We start from the raw sequence: 19,310 nt of genomic DNA on the forward strand, positions 1-19,310 counted from the left end.
TCTTTTTTAAAATTTATTATTATTTTTCTTAGAGATGAGGTCTCACCATGTTGCCCAGGCTGGTCTTAAACTCCTGAGCTCAAGCAATCTGCCTGCCTCGGCCTCCAAAAGTGCTGGAATCACAGGCGTGAGCCACCATGCAAGGCCAGTAATGATTCTTTTTTAATGCATAAGAATTTTAAGTGAGCCAGTAATGAATCTTTTTAATGCATAAGAATTTTAAGTGAGGCCGGGCGCGGTGGCTCAAGCCTGTAATCCCAGCACTTTGGGAGGCCGAGGCGGGTGGATCACAAGGTCGAGAGATCGAGACCATCCCGGTCAACATGGTGAAACCCCGTCTCTACTAAAAATACAAAAAATTAGCTGGGCATGGTGGTGCGTGCCTGTAATCCCAGCTACTCAGGAGGCTGGAGCAGGAGAATTGCTTGAACCCAGGAGGCGGAGGTTGCGGTGAGCCGAGATCGCGCCATTGCACTCCAGCCTGGGTAACAAGAGCGAAACTCCGTCTCAAAAAAAAAAAAAAAAAAAAAAAAAAAAGAATTTTAAGTGAGCAAATAAAAGAGAATAAAAATAACCATTTCTCATAGAATAATTTCTGAAACAGCTTCTCAACCCTGTCTATGGATAGGGATCCCTCTGAATAAGGCAAACAGAAAACAAGATATTAAAAAAGCATCATATTCTTTTATAAGAAGTTCACAGTTCCTACATTTAGATACGTTCTTTAACACACACACTATAGGCAAGTTTTCTTAGAACTTACAATTGCTATGAAATCCTTAAACCATGAAATGTAAATTCATGCTTTCCCAAGGCATCTTCCATCAGATCAACAGAGAGATCAGTGAGAACAATGAATGCAACTTGCAAATCTGATTCAAATCATGTCAGATTAATCCGAGCCAGTTATGTTGTTGTTGTTTGTTTGTTTTGAGATAATGTCTCCGTCTCCAGGCTGGCACGCAGTGAGACAATCGTGGCTCACTACAGCCTGGACCTTCCCAGGCCCAAATGATTCTCCCACCTCAGCCTCCTAGGTACCTGGGACCACAGGCGCATGTCACTGTGCCTGCCTACTTTTTTAATTTTTGTAGAGACAGCATTTCCCTATGATGCCCAGACTCATCTCAAACTCTTGGGCTCAAACAATCCACCCACCTGAGTCTCTCAAAGTGTTGGGATTACAGGTGTGAGTCACTGTGCCCAGCCTAGAGAGACAGTTCTTATAGTTTATTTTTTTAATAGAAAGTGAGTCCAAAATGCAAGAATAAGCCTTGATAATTATGCTAACATTTATCCTTATTACTCATATTCATAATAGAAACCAACTTCATAAAAGGAAGTTTAGACTGCAATCCGAACAAGTTTGTTATAAGACTTCTCATCTTCTCCTATTAGCCCTTCCTACTGCAGTTAGTATTATTTTTTTAACTCTAAGAGTTAGGGGTCATTATTTACAGAATGTTCCTGGGCTGAAAAGAGTATAAAGACAATAATATCCAATCGTAACTTAAAATTATATCCAAATGAGATTCCAGGAAAGCTGAGGCACAGAGTAGGTACCCACTGTCATATAAATCAAGGCTAGTTTGGATTTATCATTATGCTTAGAGGCGATAGGCTAGCTGACAAGTCTTATAAATGCTTTTTCCAGTCAAAGTACCACAAATAGCACTTTAAGGAAAATAGATGTATGCTATGCCCAAGCTTTTAGGGAGCTTTGTCAATTAAAGAGAAGAGGAATCAGAGATTAAATTGAGAGAAGCATTCTACCTGTGTCCTCGAATGTCAGACTGATCACATACTCCTCCAAGCGCAATCCTGTGGAACTCTCGACCCAGAGTCTTGGCCACTGATCTTCCCACGCTTGTTTTACCAACTCCAGGAGGGCCAACGAAGCATAAGATTGGGCCCTTTAAGTTATTTTTCAGCTGTCTGACAGCCAAGTATTCCAGTACTCTTTTCTTCAATTTTTCCATGGCATAATGGTCATTATCCAGAAGTATCCGGGCTGCCCTAATGTCCAGGCGGTCTGTTAAACAACCCAACAGAAACAATTAGAATACATAAAAATTTTAAGTTAAAGAACTCCTTTCAAACACGACGAGAGAGAGCAAAAAAAATATATAGATGATATATATAGATATATAGATATATTAAAAATATATATTTTAAAAAATATATATTTTATATATATTTTATATATATATTTAAAAATATATATATTATATATATATATTTTTTATTATTTTTTTTTAATTTTTTTTTTTGAGACGGAGTTTCGCTCTTGTTACCCAGGCTGGAGTGCAATGGTGCGATCTAGGCTCACCGCAACCTCCGCCTCCTGGGTTCAGGCAATTCTCCTGTCTCAGCCTCCTGAGTAGCTGGGATTACAGGCACACACCACCATGCCCATTTAATTTCTTGTATTTTTAGTAGAGACGGGGTTTCACCATGTTGACCAGGATGGTCTCGATCTCTTGACCTCGTGATTCACCCACCTCGGCCTCCCAAACTGCTGGGATTACAGGCTTGAGCCACCGCGCCCGGCCCCTTTTATATCTATAGATATATATATGTATTTAATATATATATATATATATATATATATATATATATATATATATATTCCCACAAAATATATATATATATATATATATATATTTTTTTTTTTTTAATAGATGTGGTAAGAACAGGCTTGGATCCTTCTAAATGAGGCTTCTAAATGATCTAAATTTGGTTTGGTTTTTCTGCTTAAGACTTAGTGTCTCCAGAGATAGTAGGCATTACACAATTAAAAACTCAATGTTCATACCATTTTATTTGGAATGATTTTCTATTTATACATTACTAAGAAGTAATATTCTATAAGAATAGAGATATAATTTCTACATATTCTATATGTGCTGGCATTTGTTCCTTTTTAAAATGGGTGATTTTTTTCCCCTTAGTTCAATAGCAATATATGTTAATTCCAGAAAAGCTGATAACACTAATAAAAAAGAAGAAAACAATTACCCATAATCTCATGCCCTCAAGAGATCACCACTACCTTTACTTCAGTATGTATTATTCCAGCATGTATGCGTGCATTTACAAACCTACTTTTCAAAATGGGATTTTATGGGGCCTTTAAGTTTCGTAAGATGTTTTTTCACTTAATGTATTACAGAGAACTTTCACTGTCACACGTATTTTTCAGTAATATTCTATGGCTACTTAATATTCCATTACTTAATTATCTATATTCACTAAATTCCCTACTGCTGAGCATTCAAGTTGTTTACATATCTTTACACTTAGAAAAAAAATGCTTCACACTATGCATCACTGTAACTAAATCTTCCCATATATCTGCAATGATTTCTTTCAGCTTGTCTTCTATGAACAGAAGTGCTAGATCAAAAAGAAAAAAAAAAAAGATAGTGTAGAGAATTGCCTAACTGCCATACAGAAAGTTGTATCAAAGCCTCACCAGAAGTGTATGAGTTAGGCTTTGTTTCTAAAGCCAAGCTTTCAACAGGTTTACTAATACACTTTAGCATTTAAAATACTCAGATTAAATGCCAGGTAACAGAAGCTAAAATGAATTCACTAGCTGGATGACTGCCAGAGGATAATACACAGCCACATGATCACACTGACAGTGAAAAGAAGATGGGAGAGAGAAACACACACAAATCCACTCTTTTAATTAATTATTTAGAATGTGCTAAGCATTTTTCATAAAGGAAGAAAAATAGCGTGAGATGGTAATTTGGTTCCCAAGCTAGTTCCCCCCAAAACCTAGCTAAGCAGTAAACTACATAATTTAATTGTAGTGCTACTGATTTTAGTCAGAGTTCTAGGTGAGTGACATAGAAAGGAAGAACTAAAATTTCTTCCCCATTTCCTGGCCCCAGAACCCAACCAACGAATACAGAAATAAGTGAGAGAAAGTTTCTCAATTATTTCACAATGCTAGCCCTGGCACTAAAACCTACCACAGTAAACTTAAAAGAAAACCTCAGACTAATTCCTATAGCTGTAAATATTAAAATGCTAGTAAATCAAATCTGTAAAGAATAATCTACTAAGTCTCAGTGGGATTTATTTTAGTTATGCAAAGATGGTTCAATGTTAGGTTATCAATATCATCATGTCCAAGAAGAGAAAGTTTCCCTCAAAATATCATCTTGTACGTAAAAAGGTACTTGTTATAATGCTTTATCCATTCATGATTAACATATTCAGTAAGGTAAGAATAAAAGTCAAGGTAATTTAGAAAAGACTGAAAACTGTGAAGAATTTTCTTTCAAGAAATAGGCCAAGTAAAGACAATTTTAAAAGTTCTTTCAATCTTTTAAGGAAACATAATTTCCGTGTTATATTAATTATTTTCTATCTTTTCTATACAGGATATATTTTTCTAATTATTCTTTTACACTTGATCTTAGCCAAAAGGCCGAGAAGCGATTCTCATTATTCTTTTTAGTGACTCAGAAAGCATTCTTCCTGTCTTGAATAACATGTGGTGACATGTTATTTTTAAATTTTTAAATTTTTTAATTTCAATATAAATTTTAAAATTTTTAAATTTCAATATAAATTTCTCTGTTTACAATTTGAAAACTGAAATGGTATATACTGACTCCTCTTATTTAAGAGAAGAAAATCTGCAAACTATTTCCCACAACTCTTTCCTCTCTGCTTTTGATTACTATCTGAGACCTCTACTTTGTCGGTAAAACTTCTCTTTCAAAAATTATGAATGGCGGGCCAGGCTCAATGGTTCACACCTATAATCCCAGCACTTTGGGAGGCCAACATGGGAAGATCACTTGAGGTTAGGAGTTAAAAGACCAGCCTGGCCAACATGGTGGAACCCCATCTCTACTAAAAATACAAAAATTAGCTGGGCATGGTGCCAGGCACCTGTAATCCCAAGTTACTCAAGTGACTGAGGCAGCAGACTGGCTTGAACCCAGGAGGCAGAGGTTGCAGTGAGCCAAGATCACATACTGCACTCCAGCCTAGGTAAAAGGGCGAGACACCATCTCAAAAAACAAACAAACAAAAGACATTTAGGCTGGGCACATTGGCTTAGGTCTGTATTCCCAGCACTTTTGGAGGCCAAGGCAGGCAGATCATATGAGGCCAAGAGTTCACGACCAGCCTGGCCAACAACCCCTGTCTCTAGTAAAAATAGCAAAATTAGTCGGCTGTGGTCACAAGAGCATCTGTAATCTCAGCTACTTGGGAGGCTGAGACAGGAGAACTGCTTGAACCCAGGAGGTGGAGGTTGCAGTGAGGCAAGATCACACCACTACACTCCAGTCTGGGTGACAGAGCAAGACTCCATCTCAAAAAATTGTAAGTATGTATCAATGACATTTTCATGGTTTTATAGCCACACTCACAATTATCTAGACACAATCCTATGTAGTAATGGTTTAGGAGCTTAACATGACTCCTTTTACACCATAATTCACTCATCTCCAGTTCTTTGTTGAAATGCTAAATAATGGAATTATTTTCATCATGGATACACGGCTGCTATACATATCTAATGCTGACATACATGGCATCTCAGAGTACCAAGAAATATTTCAACTAGAAAGCAGTATTTTGTCATGACATGCAAACATTAAATAAACTAAAAAAAAAAATTTACTACCACAGTTCACAGCTTTATTTCTTGATATTTTATTGTATTAAATATTTTAGTTTATATTATTTATTATTTTATTTTATTTATTTTAAATAGAGTCAGGGTGTCCCTGTGTTACCCATGCTGGTCTCAAACTCCTGGGCTCAAATGATCTACCTACCTTGGCCTCCCAAAGTGCTAAGATTACAGGCGTAAGCCACTGTGCCAGCCAACTTTATTATTAATAGCCAAAAAACGGAAAACAACCCAAATGTCCATCAACAGGTGAACTGATCAACGAATGATGGTATATCCATACAACAGAATACTACTCCAGCAATAAAAAGAAACCAATTACTGTTATATGCAGCAACATGGATGAACCTCAAAATAATCATGCTGAATTAAAGAAGCCAGAACAAAGAGCTCATTCTCAATGATTCCATTTATATGAAATGTTAGAAAACACAGATTAATCTTTAGTGGTTGCTTGGTGGTTGGGAAGCAAGGAGAAAATAGGTGGGGAAGAAAGAAGGGATTATCGAAGAGCATGAGTTAACTTTTGGAGGTCATGGTTATGCTCATTATCATCTTAGGTGATGGTATTACAGATGTATACCTAAGTCAAAACTCATCAAAATGTATATATTACATTTGTGAAGTTTACTATATATCAATTACACTTCATTAAGGCTCACACACAAAAAAAATCCCACAAAAAAACCTTTCTCTAAAGAGAAATTAAGGGCTGGGTGTGGTGGCTCACGCCTGTAATCCCAGCACTTTGGGAGGCCAAGGCAGGTGGATCACTTAAAGCCAGAAGTTCAAGACCAGCCTGGCCAACATGGTGAAACCATGTCTCTACTAAAAATACAAAAACTTAGCCAGGCATCACGGTGGGTGCCTGTAATCAAGACTACTTGGGAGGCTAAGGCAGGAGAATCGCTTGAACCTGGGAGATGGAGGTTGCAGTGTGCTGAGATCATGCCACTGCACTCCAGCCTAGGTGACAAGAGTGAAACTCCATCTCAAAAATAAATAACTAAATAACTAAAGAGAAATGAAGGAAATAATCTCATTTACAATAGTCTCAGAAAGAATGATATACTTAGGTACAAATTTAACCAAAGAGGTGAAAGGTCTATACACTAAAAATTATAAAACACTGATAAAAGAAGTTAGATACATATAAATGGAAAGATACTACATTTTTAAAGACTAGAAGAATATTGTTAAAATGTCTGTACTACTCAAAGCAATCTACAAGTTCAATGCAACCCCTATTAAAATTCTAATGGTATTTTTCACAAAAATAGATTAAAAATCCTAAAGTGAATAAGAAATTACAAAAGACCCTGAACGATCAAATCAGTCTTGAGCAAGAGCAAAGCTGGAGGCATCAGACTCTCTGACTTCAAGTCATATTACAAAGCTACAGTAATCAGAGAGTATGATTCTGGCACAAAAACAGACACACAGACCAATGGAACAGAATAAAGAGCCCAGAAATAAACCCTATAAGGTTACCTAGAAAGTCAACCAATTTTCAACAAGGGCAGCAAGAATATACAATAGGTAAAGGGCAGTCTCTTCAAAAAACTGTTTTTGGGAAAACTGGATACCCACATGCAGAAGAACGCACTTGAACCCTTATATTACACAGCACAAACATTAATTTGAAATGGATTAAATACTTAAATGTAAGACCTGAAACCATAAAAATCCTAGAAGATAGTATATTTTAAAAGCTCCTCATTGGTCTGGGCATGATATTTTTGGATATGACACCAAAATTAAGGCAACAAAAGCAAAAAATAAACAAGTGAGGTTATAGCAAACTAAAAAGCTTTTAAACAGAAAAAAAAATCAGCAAAATGAGAAGTCAACCTATGTAATGGGAGAAAATATCTGCAAACTGTATTATCTGATAAAGGGTTAATATCCAAGATATATAAGAAACTCATGCAACTTAATAGCAAAAAAATCAAATAGGTGCTTATCATGACTAATCATCAGGGAAATGCAAATCAAAACCACAACAAGAAAGCACTTTATGCCTGCTAGCATGGCCATTACTTAAAAAAAAAAAAAAAAAAAAATCACCAGTAAAGGTGAGGATATGGAGAAAAGGGAACTTTTGTACAATGTTGTTCAGAACGTAAATTGGTACAGCCATTATGAAAAGTTACTAAAAAAGTATGAAAGTTACTAAAGAAGCTAAAATAGAACTTCCATATGGTTCAGCAATTTCACCTCTGGGTAAATAGCCAAAGGAACTGAAATCAGGATCCCAAAGAGATATCCGCACTTTCATATTCACTGCAATATTACTTACAACAGCCAAGATACAGAAAAAAACTGAAATGTCTATTGACACATAAGTGAATAAAGAAAATATGGTATAGACGTATAATGGAATATTGTGCAGCCTTAAAAAAGAAGGAAATCTTGCCATCTGTGACAACACGGATGGACCTACAGAACATTATGCTAAGTGAAATAAGCCAGACACAGAAAGACAAGTACTATATGATTTCACCTATTTAATACATGTGGAATCTAAAATAGTCAAACTCATAGAAATAGAGAGTAGACTAGTAGTTGCCAGGGGATGAGAGGAGAAGGAAATGGGAGGTGATGGTTAAAGGGAACAAAGTTTCATTTATGCCAGATAAATAAGTTCAAGAGATCTACTATAAAGCAAAGCACCTATTGCTAACAATACTGTAATGCATATTTAAAATTTGTTACAGTCGAATTTAACATTAGATCTTATATTCAGTGTTCTTACCAGTACCAAAAGAAAAAAGCCAATAATAATGATAATAAAAATAATCACAAAAGAGGTAGGAGGAAACTTTGGAGGTGATGGATATGTTTATGGCTATGAAGATAGTGATGGTTTCGTGGGTGCATACTTACTCTGAAATTCACTGAGATGGATGTATTTATTAAACACATACAGCTTTTTGTATGTCAATCACACTTCAATAAAATGGTTTCAAAAAATTAAAAATAAAAATAATTTAACAGTAAGGCAATCAGTGGAGTAAATCTGAAATGAAAAATTGCATGAGCTTTCTGAGTGACAGCCTGCAAAAAGGGTGTTATTTTGTGGCTTACCAGTTGTACTTTTGTTCCAAGGAAGTTCTACCATAAGTTCCAAATAATTTCTAGTCAGAGCATATTCTGGCATTGACTGAGGCATTTTTTTGAGTCTGTGGAGAAAGAAATACACAGCAAACATGTTCAAGAACACAGAAAAATTCTGTAACAGAAAAATCAAACACATCTCTCTTTCTTGGTTAGATATCATGCATGTTTACTTAAACAAATCTGAAAAAGTTTTAAAGTATCCAGTTAATGAAATGTTTATTTATTTATTTATTTTTGAGACGGAGTTTCGCTCTTGTTACCCAGGCTGGCGTGCAATGGCGTGATCTCAGCTCACTGCAACCTCTGCCTCCTGGGTTCAGGCAATTCTCCTGCCTCAGCCTCCTGAGTAGCTAGGATTACAGGCATGCACCACCATGCCCAGCTAATGTTTTGTATTTTTAGTAGAGACGGGGTTTCACCATGTTGACCGGGATGGTTTCAATCTCTTGACCTCATGATCCACCCGCCTTGGCCTCCCAAAGTGCTGGGATTACAGGCGTGAGCCACCGCGTCTGGCCCAATTTTTGTATTTTTAGTAGAGACGGGGTTTCACCATGTTGACCAGGATGGTCTCGATCTCTTGACCTCATGACCCGGCTCGGCCTCCCAAAGTGCTGGGATTACAGGCGTGAGCCACCGCGCCCTGCCGTTTATTTTGTTTTGTAATGTAAGGATCACTACTCCTATCTCTCTTACCCACCTACTTTAATGCCCCTTCTCTAGTGCCCCCAGGGAGGAATTCCTCCCTTCTGCTCCGCTTTCTCTACAATGCATTCTCCTATTTTGTAAGACTTAATGTACTTACAAAACAAAATAAGACAGACACCTGCAAACTGCAGGAGAAAACAGTATTTCTAATTCTAGCCTGGAAATATGGCCTCACTAGTGTGTGTCCCTTTTAAGCTCACAAGCATAGTCAAGTGACACATATCTACTGGCTTACTTATTGCAATAAGATGTAAGTGCCTAACTATGCATAATACAATAATTCTATTTTTTTGTATCAGAGATGAATTAGGTCTGCTCATAAAAGCAAGCTAACATATATTTAATAACAAATGCTACTTCCATAATATATGCAGTGCTTAGCAAAGTGTTCTGCACATAATAAATGTTCTACACATATTAACCAATGTCAGAGGCAATATAAAATACCCATCAACTACAATTACCAATGTTTTTAACTGTGAGCCTCAAAAAGTCAAATACTAAGTCACTAAGCATTCAAGCAGGCTCACTACAATTCACTAATAAAAGAAAATGCAATAAAAGTTCTAAAGCTAAAAGTATGCAAAAGAAAAATGGCTTTCAGTTTAATGCTGGGGATATCCAGAAAATGTAATCAACCTATATATCCTATTCTGTTATCAAGGTTTCCGTGTACTTTGTCTTGTACAAAGAGAAATGGAGAGTCCTTGCCCTTGAGCGTGTATAATCTAGAGAAAAAAAGTCACATGTGAAGAATACAATGCTAACTGAACAAACATTACGTGTAAGAAAAGAAGCATGGTCCATTCTTTCAGACAACAAAAAGGCAGCTGCAAGAGTTATATAGCTTGACGGCACACTGCAAGTGGAAGACCTGTATCATGTATTCTCAGTATTTGAGAAAAGAGCAATGAAAGTGGTGTTTACCAGGAGTACTAAGAATGTTTTAAAAATTAGATTCTGGTTGAAGGATGAAGAAAGGGGAAAGTACTCCACAGATCAAAGATATGAGCTGAGAATCAGAAAAGCCATGAAAGATGAGAGTTGGCAATGAAAAGATCAAATGAGTAGGGATGTCTACAAATATGCTAAGCATAAGACAAAGGAGAAAGATCAGAGAATATAAAACAAATGATTCAGCTTTCATTTTGTGATCCAAAGTGCAGAATCAAGTTTCCATGAGCAACAATTTTCAGCATTAATAAGCAAAATGAAAACAACAATGAACAAATGCCTTTTATAACTTACCTCTTTATCTCTTTGACACAGACTTTATGGGCCTGCTCTGGCATACTAGATGTTCGTATTTTTTTCTCTAGCATGACAATGTCATCATTATCTTCATCTTCATCCTCATCTTCTAAAGTACCTGGGATATGTGTAATTCTCCTAATAGGGCGTATTGCTATAACCTAATGTAGAAAGCAGAAGAGTATGGTTTAATACGTCAAAATAAATTGGAAATTAAGTACCCAGGTACACATAAAATTATGATTGGTGCTGAATAAACATTTTTATGACTATAGTCTATATGTTTAGGAAGCGAAGTTCAGTATAATAATCAAAAGGCAGTTGTACATATAGAGGCAGCAGAATTGCAAAAGTAGACCAACATAAGGTAGACATGATTCTTTGGTATATGCTTATAATAATACTTGCATGAGAAAACAAATTTCAAGGAACTGGATACTAGAATTAATTAAAACATCTAGGAACTATCTTTCTTTGAGCTACTATTGCAGCCACTATTTTCTTGATATATATTACTTCTTATCATCTGGTGAATGAAAAAAATTCCATTCTCTCTCCTACATCACAAAATTTCTTACTAGCATGTTCAACCTTTCCAGCACTGGTTCTATTTTGTCTTCAAAGCTCTTCTGCTTTTAAAATATTTTTTCTTACCTCTAGTTCCTTCCAGTTACCTACCACAGTATTTACTTCCCTCCTTGTGAGGTTCTGCTTCTCTAACAAGTGGCTATAACCACCACAACCACTACCTCATCAATTACTTCAGTGAGCCCTTGGCATCTGTTCCCATCCTGCCAAAATTGTTCTTTCAAATCTAAAAAACATATTCTGTGCAAAGTTATGACCTTTGTGTTCTCCTCTATGATCTCTCTATCATATGTTAAAACTACCTTATGTGCTCCTTGAAATTCATGAATAAGCAACCATTACTGGAGCAAAATAATATACTAGCATTTAATTTAAAAGTCTCCAGAACATTTTACTTTTTGAGACAGGGTCAAGCTTTGTCACCCAGGCTGAAGTGCAATGGCACAAACACTGCTCACTTCAGCCTCAACCTCCCTGGCTCAAACGATCCTTCCACCTCAGCTTCCCAAGTAGCTGGGACTACAGACATATACCAGCATGCTGGCTAATGTTTTAAATTTTTTTGTACAGATGAGGTCTCACTATGTTGCCCAGCCTGGTCTTGAACACCTGGCCTCAAGCAATTCTCCTTCCTTGGCCTCCCAAAGTGCTGGGATTATAGACGTAAGCCACCACACTAAGCCCAGAACTTATTTTTTAACCTGGAAAATTTATTTATTTAATACATTCAAATATAAAAATGTCTAAAACATAAAGCAGTAAATAAAAATTTAATTTTATAAAAACATAAGTATTAATATATGCTTTTCTTCTTATGTAAGTCATTAACAGGCAAAAAATTATAAAGAATAAAAAACTGAACACATTATATATTTTTTAAAGTGAGATTTTTATAAGTATATCAGTAATTTCACTTTAAGACAAAAGCATTTTTTTATGCATTTTTCCCTCGACTGCTAAAACGGTGCTTTTCAACTCTAAAGGGAATGAAAAGGAGACAGCTTTAGGCAAACTCCAAATATTATCCTCTGATTCTTACTTTTTAAATAATTGTCTTTTGTTTGATCATTTTCTGGAGCACTTGTGAACAACTTTCACTTTAAGTGATGGCAACCTTTACCGAGAGTAAGTTGCAGTTTTCTGCAACTCCTACTGGATTTGTCTTTCTGCATATAATGGGTAATTGAGTCCCTGAATGATCTCAAGCTAGAAAAAAATCCAGCTTTCTGCATGTTTTAAACAGCATGGTGTCCTGGAGTACTAAATGCCAGCATGATGACCACTACTCCTATCTCTCTCCTCGGCTTACTTTACTGCCCCTTCTCTAGTTCCACTAGAGAGGAGTTCTTGCCTTCTGCTCTGCTTTCTCTACCATGTGTTCTCTTTGATGACAAAATATTTCTGTGCTGATGAACATCAAATTGCTAACATAATTCTCAACACTTCACTTAAGTCAGAATTCTGCATCTCTAACAGCCTTCAGAGAACTGCCATTTTTACATCCTGTCCACATCAAATATATTATCTTCCTAATCTTAACTCTGTCCAGATATAAAAATACTAAAATCAACAGATCAAGGTAGACGTCAAACAGATCCCATCATAATATAAGAGTAATGGATGATAATGGGGATGGGAAGGATTATTTAATAGCGGTGTGGAGTCAAACAAAAAGCTATTTGAGGGAAAAATACAATTGCTGTCTTCAAAATAAATAACATATGGGTTAAATAATTACTTTTTTTTTTGAGACGGAGTCTCACTCCGTCATCAGGCTGGAGTGCAGTGACCTGATCTCGGCCTCCCGGGTTCAAGCGATTCCCCTGCCTCAGCCTCCCGAGTAGCTGGGACTACAGATATGCACCACCATACCTGGCTAATTTTTTGTAATTTAGTAGAGACGGGATTTCACCGTGTTAGCCAGGATGGTCTTGATCACCTAACCTCATGATCCACCCACCTCAGCTTCCCAAAGCGCTAAGATTATAGGCATGAGCCACCATGCCCAGCCAATTAAATACTTTTTAAAAAATCAACTGAAGTTAAATGAAAGGAAAGTGCATATTTATCAAGCCACTAAAGGCTAGAGGGCTTAAGCTTAGAAAACAAGAAAAAAATCAAGATCTGACTAAGGAAAATGGAAACTTTTTTTTTTTTTTTTTTTTTTTTTTGAGACGGAGTTTCGCTCTTGTTACCCAGGCTGGAGTGCAATGGCGCGATCTCGGCTCACCGCAACCTCCGCCTCCTGGGTTCAAGCAATTCTCCTGCCTCAGCCTCCTGAGTAGCTGGGATTATAGGCACGCACCACCATGCCCAGCTCATTTTTTGTATTTTTAGTAGAGACGGGGTTTCACCTTGTTGACCAGGATGGTCTCGATCTCTCAACCTCGTGATCCACCCGCCTCGGCCTCCCGGAAACTTTTTATAAGCTGAAAACAGACAGATTTTGGCACAACATATAGTCCTTTTAGGAAACAATTTTGCATTACTTTCTTAATATTACATGCAGTAAAAAACTGTTATACTCAAAGACACCCATCATAGTTATTTGTTAGTGTTTATAATACGCAAAACATTGGAAACAACACAAAAAGGGAAACGGCTCAGTAAATTATCCTTTGGAATGACAACCAAAACAAAATGAGAAAAAATGCTTACATGCTTTATAAAAAAAATTCAGACAAGGAAAAGGATGAGAAGGAAACACCTAAATGTTATCAGTAACTCTAGTTAGGTGACAATAAATATTTTTTTGTTCCTTTTTAAATTCTCCTTATTTTTTTTCAAGCTTGAAATGGATTCAAATAAATATTTACCCTCTTATCATCATCTTGCTTGGGTTTTCTGGTTTTCTGAAGCAATTTCAGTCCTTCAATTTGTCTGACAAGGAGTGGTATAGTCATCTTGAACCGCTCCTCCAGGCTCACAGCATCTAAAATCTAAGGAAATGTGAGTCAATTAATAGGATCTCTCTTAGAAACATACAATCCAAAAATAGACAATCAGAGCCATGGCTTAAATTGCCAAGTTAAAAAAAAAAATTCTTATCAGTATTCACACTACACTATGGCTAAAACAACCAAATGAACTATATTAATCAGCAAGGTTGTTTGAGATGAATATCAGAATCCTTAAAAGATAAAGAAAAAAACAGGATCTTGGTTTTTCACTTTAAAATGAAGTTGTATGTTTTTAAGATTTAAAAAAAAAAAGCAGACACAGTTCAAGAGAACAGAAGCACTAAACAAATTCTCATTAGTAGGAGCAACTGGCCAATCTCCGTTTCCACAAAAAAACACACCGCTGCCGCCCACAGCCAAGGGGCTCTCTGGCAGTCCTGTAACTCTTCTCCCACCGGTTTAACTCAATTCCTGTATACAACCAAGCTGTTTGTATTAGTTGTGTTTGCTATTATAAAGGTTGGATTGAATTATTAAATAAACTGATAACATACGACAGAGCTGTTTCAATGAAAACAAACAAATGTTCTAGGATGATTCAATAAAAAAGACTGTTTTAAAAGTACCTTAAAAATAAGTGTGCAAGAAAAAAGTATTAGAGTTTGGGTATTAAGTTATGTAAACCTAGGATTGGATTACATTTCAAGTATCTTTAAAATTCATTTCATTTTAAATAAATAGAAATTTAAAATAACAAGTCATATATCAGAGGTGTGATTTATATAAGAAACACGGTGAAGATTCTAAGAAAGCAGGTCCACACACAAGGGAAGGGCCATGGCTCCACATTTAAAAATAGTGACTCAAAGAAAAAGAATGTCTATGTATTTAGGTTAAATTCCATATTTACCTTTTTTTTTTTTTTTTTTTTTTTGAGACAGAGTCTCTGCTGCCCAGGCTGGAGTGCAGTGGCATGATCTTGGCTTACTGCAGCCTCCACCTCCTGGGTTCAAGTGATTCTCCTGCCTCAGCCTCCCAAGTAGCTGGGATTATAGGCGTGTGCCACCACGCTCAGCTAATTTTTTGTATTTTAGTAGAGATGGCATTTCACTATATTGGCCAGGCTGGTCACAAACTCCTGATCTCAAGTGATCCACATGTCTCAGCCTCCCAAAGTGCTGGGATTACAGGTATGAGCCACTGAGCCCAGCTAAATATTTAGCTTTTTATGATTCTTTAACTTTTTGGGTAAACTGACTATTAGTACTGATTATGCAAATAAAAGAGCTGCTCATGTAAACAAAAATATAAAACAATCACATTTGAAAGTCAATTTAAATGTAAAAGCATTTTAACTACCTTGAGTCTCCAGCATATTTTTCTGGAAGGTCAAAACTTAATTACTCACTATCTAGATCTCAATAAAAAGTGACAAAGCAACCTAGCGTTCAAGAAGGGAACACTGTACCTGGAGTTTCTCTTTGTTGCTTGTTCGGATAATTGATGTCAAGATGTCTGGTAAAGCTTCCCTTGGAAGACTATCTAAAAGACGTCTCAATTTAGCAACTGCAGGGACAGACATATCCAACATTTCAACCAACTAGAAGGGGGAAAAAAAGTCTTTTAAATGAAATCTGGCATTATTTGTGAATTTTTAAAAATCAGATTTCCATCTAGGTTTAATGTTTGGGCCTCTGTCTTTGTTTTTGAAAGATCACTGATTAATATAGTCCAGGTATTTTACAAGCCTCAGAGGAAAAGAAAAGTACTTTCAAAATGTCAATCAGAATGAAAAGTAATATTAGCTCTAAAGTAGTTAATACTAATGTTTAAAAAGGTTTTGTAAACTTCTGCCATGATTTTTAACTTTCTATTGAAAAAAATGCAAATGTACAAAAAAGTTGCAAGAATCATACAATAACTCCTGTATATCCTTCTCCCAGATCCACCAATTGTTAGCATTTTGCCACATTTGCTTTCTCTCTTCACTCACTCATTATAATTACTGAACATTTGAGGTTAAGCTGCAGAATCGAGATCCTTATTCTTTCTTCAAATCTCTAATCCCATGACAGATTAAGGACCCTTGCTCTTAAGAACAAGAATATTCTCTTACATAATCACAATATAATTATTAGATGTACATTATTAGAAACACACGTATTATTAGAAATTTAGCATGTTTGACACTCTTATCACAGCCAATCAGAAGCTAAAATATTAATATTTAGTATAACATTTGTGTGTTAAGTCTGTTTTCACACTGCTAATAAAGACACACCCAAGACTGGGTAATCTATAAAAGAGGTTTAATCGACTCACAGTTCCACATGGCTGAGGAGGCCTCATAATCATGGAAGAAGGCAAAGGAGGGGCAAAGGCCTGTCTTACATGGAGGCAGGCAAGACAGCATGTGCAGAGGAACTACCATTTATATAACCATCAGATCTAGTGAGCCTTATTCACTACCACGACAAGAGTATGGGTGAAACCACTCCCATGATTCAATTATCTACATCTGGCCCCGCCCTTGACACATGGGAATTATTACAATTCAAGGTGAGACTTGGGTGAGGACACAGCCAAACCATATCAGTTTGGACTACCTAGAATGTGAGCACTGACTATGAATGATTTTTAGAAAAACAACTGCCAGGGTATACCTGAGAGTTAAGATAGATTAAGCCCAAGGAGCACTTTCAGTAACTGTGGTAGTCATTAGTGCTACTGACAAACTCCCCTTTTCTTCTGGGCACTGATCTTTCTAACTTCCTTTGAATATATTAATACATGTGTCTACCAGTATTAAATTGACCCATGAAACATTGTGGAAGTGGCAGTTCCTTTGGGGCAGAAGCACTATAAGCCAATGAGAGATGCGCCCCATTTTCTTTTCCTGCATCAAAGATAAGGGAAGCATGTCTTGAGATGAATCTCCAATCCAACTAGGTCCAAGTGACTCTAATAGACAGATAGGACCCCCACTAGTCTCAGGCATGAAGCATGAGCAAGAAAGACCCTCATGTTACATGACCGAGATTTCAGAGTAGTTAACACAGCAAAACTTAGTTCATACTAATTCACAAATGATATACTAAATCCTCATTTACTCAATTTAAATAAGATTTCTTGTGCTAATAATAATCAAGTATCTCCAACAACATTGTAATTTTGGAACCTATCCATTACCTGCCTAGAATCAAGGGAATTAAAGTATAATTAAGATGAAGCTGTTCAGGTGGAAAAAGCAGATAATGAAATCTCAATACTCTTGCTACTAGGAATTCACCTTATGAAAACTGAACAGCTAAAACTCATTTTCCAAACATTTACTGAGTACAAACTATTTGTCAAACCCAATACACTGCTCAGCATAGGATGGCTAAAGGAGGAAAATGAATTCAAGTTTGTTAAAGAAAAAATACCTGTAAGATACATTTCAATACATTGTGATAAGCATTATGTTAAATGATAAGTATGATGGACTGTGAAGGCACAGAAAGGAACGCTAACAGCCTATAGGCATTGGGAAAGCATAGATTCAAACTTAAAATTCAGAGATGAAGGCTGGGCACGGTGGGTCACACCTGTAATCCCAGCACTTTGGGAGGTCGAGGAGGGCGGATCCTGAGGTCTTAAGTTTGAGACCAGCCTGGCCAACATGGTGAAATACTGTCTCTACTAAAGACACAAAAAATTAGCCAGGCATGGTGGCACGTGCCTGTAATCCCAGCTACTCGGGAAGCTGAGGCAAGAGAACCACTTGAACCCAGGAGGCGGAGGTTGCAATGGGCCGAGACTGCGCCACTGCACTCCAGCCTGGGCGACAGGGCAAGACTGGGTCTCAAAACAAAAACAAAAACAAAAACAAATCCAAGATGGAAGAGCACTCCCAGCAGATAATGGAAGGCAGAATTATACAGACATGAAATAACTCAACGTGAAGCTCTTTTACATTCAGTAGAGTTAGAATTAGGGTGTCAATAAGGTGATAACTAGAGTTGAAGCAAGACAGATGGGCCCAAAACAAGTTACAAGTCTTAATGTTATACTAAGAAATTTGGTGTCTATCCTATAGCCATTAAAGTCTTTTACTCAAGGGAAAGGGATGCCCCAAACTTCTTTTAGAAAAGCTCAGGGAACAGAAAAGGTTCAAGACAGAAGAACTGGGAGACAGGAGGTTACTGAAGTCAATTGAAGAGGACTGCAGAAGTAGATGTAGAAGGAAATGAAAGATAATAATTGAAAATAATCTTAATGTCTAAAAAGAGAATTGATAAAATTAGTGTACATTAACTCAATAAAATTTATAAAAGTACTTAATATGAACATTAGACATGGATACAAAAACAAAACATATAATTGAATATGGACTGGGGCCAGAAGACAAACAAAAATGAAATTTGACACATGATGATAGTAAGTTGTATGGTGATCTATTTCTCTCTAAAAATTCCTTTAATGTCACTGCAAAATCTTTACAAGTTTAAAAAATTTATCTAGTTTCAAAGTGCAAAGAAGTCAAGACAAAGTGAAAGAGGCTATGAAGCTACGTCCAACAGAGGCACAAAGACCTAGGGAACATCACTGCCAAAAAGAAAAAGAAATTGTATTTCCCTCCATATCCTTTATTCCTAAGCAGTATATTCACTTATTCTAATTTTCAAACTGAAGTTTCTTCCCTCAAAGTCCTTTTGTTCAGCCCCTACAGAAGTTACAGATCCAGATTTTCTTTCTTTCTTTCTTTTTTTTTTTTTTGAGTCAGGGTCTTGCTCTGTTGCCCACGCTGGAGTGCAGTGATGCAATCCTGGCTCACTGCAACCTCCACCTCCTGGGTTCAAGTAACCCTGCCACCTCAGCCTCCCCAGTAGCTGGGACTACAGGTGTGCGCCACCACACTTGGCTAATTTTTGTATATTTTGTAGAGGCAGGATCTCACCATGTTGCCCAGGCTGATCTCAAAAACCTGTGCCCAAGCAATCCACTCACCTCAGCCTCCCAAAGTGCTGAGATTACAGGCATGTACCACTGCACCTGGCCCCCTAATTTTCTATTCTATTATTGTTCATTACACTCTA

The 19,310-nt window shown here is 36.7% G+C and overlaps 1 protein-coding gene across 2 annotated transcripts in view; it reads right to left on the bottom strand.

Moving 5' to 3' along the window:
* Nucleotides 1–19,310, bottom strand: part of LONP2 (lon peptidase 2, peroxisomal) — a 124,689-nt gene that overhangs the window by 95,358 nt on the left and 10,021 nt on the right. For both annotated transcript variants that reach the window (XM_039475869.2, XM_039475866.2), the window contains exons 3-7: nucleotides 15,701–15,832; nucleotides 14,149–14,271; nucleotides 10,742–10,905; nucleotides 8,753–8,847; nucleotides 1,774–2,032 (exon numbers count right to left, since the gene is read on the bottom strand). In XM_039475869.2, coding sequence (XP_039331803.1) covers nucleotides 1,774–2,032; nucleotides 8,753–8,847; nucleotides 10,742–10,905; nucleotides 14,149–14,271; nucleotides 15,701–15,832 — 773 coding nt within the window. The remainder of the gene's footprint in view (nucleotides 1–1,773; nucleotides 2,033–8,752; nucleotides 8,848–10,741; nucleotides 10,906–14,148; nucleotides 14,272–15,700; nucleotides 15,833–19,310) is intronic.

Source organism: Saimiri boliviensis, chromosome 1 (genome assembly GCF_048565385.1).
Source record: "Saimiri boliviensis isolate mSaiBol1 chromosome 1, mSaiBol1.pri, whole genome shotgun sequence".
Lineage (NCBI taxonomy): Eukaryota > Metazoa > Chordata > Mammalia > Primates > Cebidae > Saimiri > Saimiri boliviensis.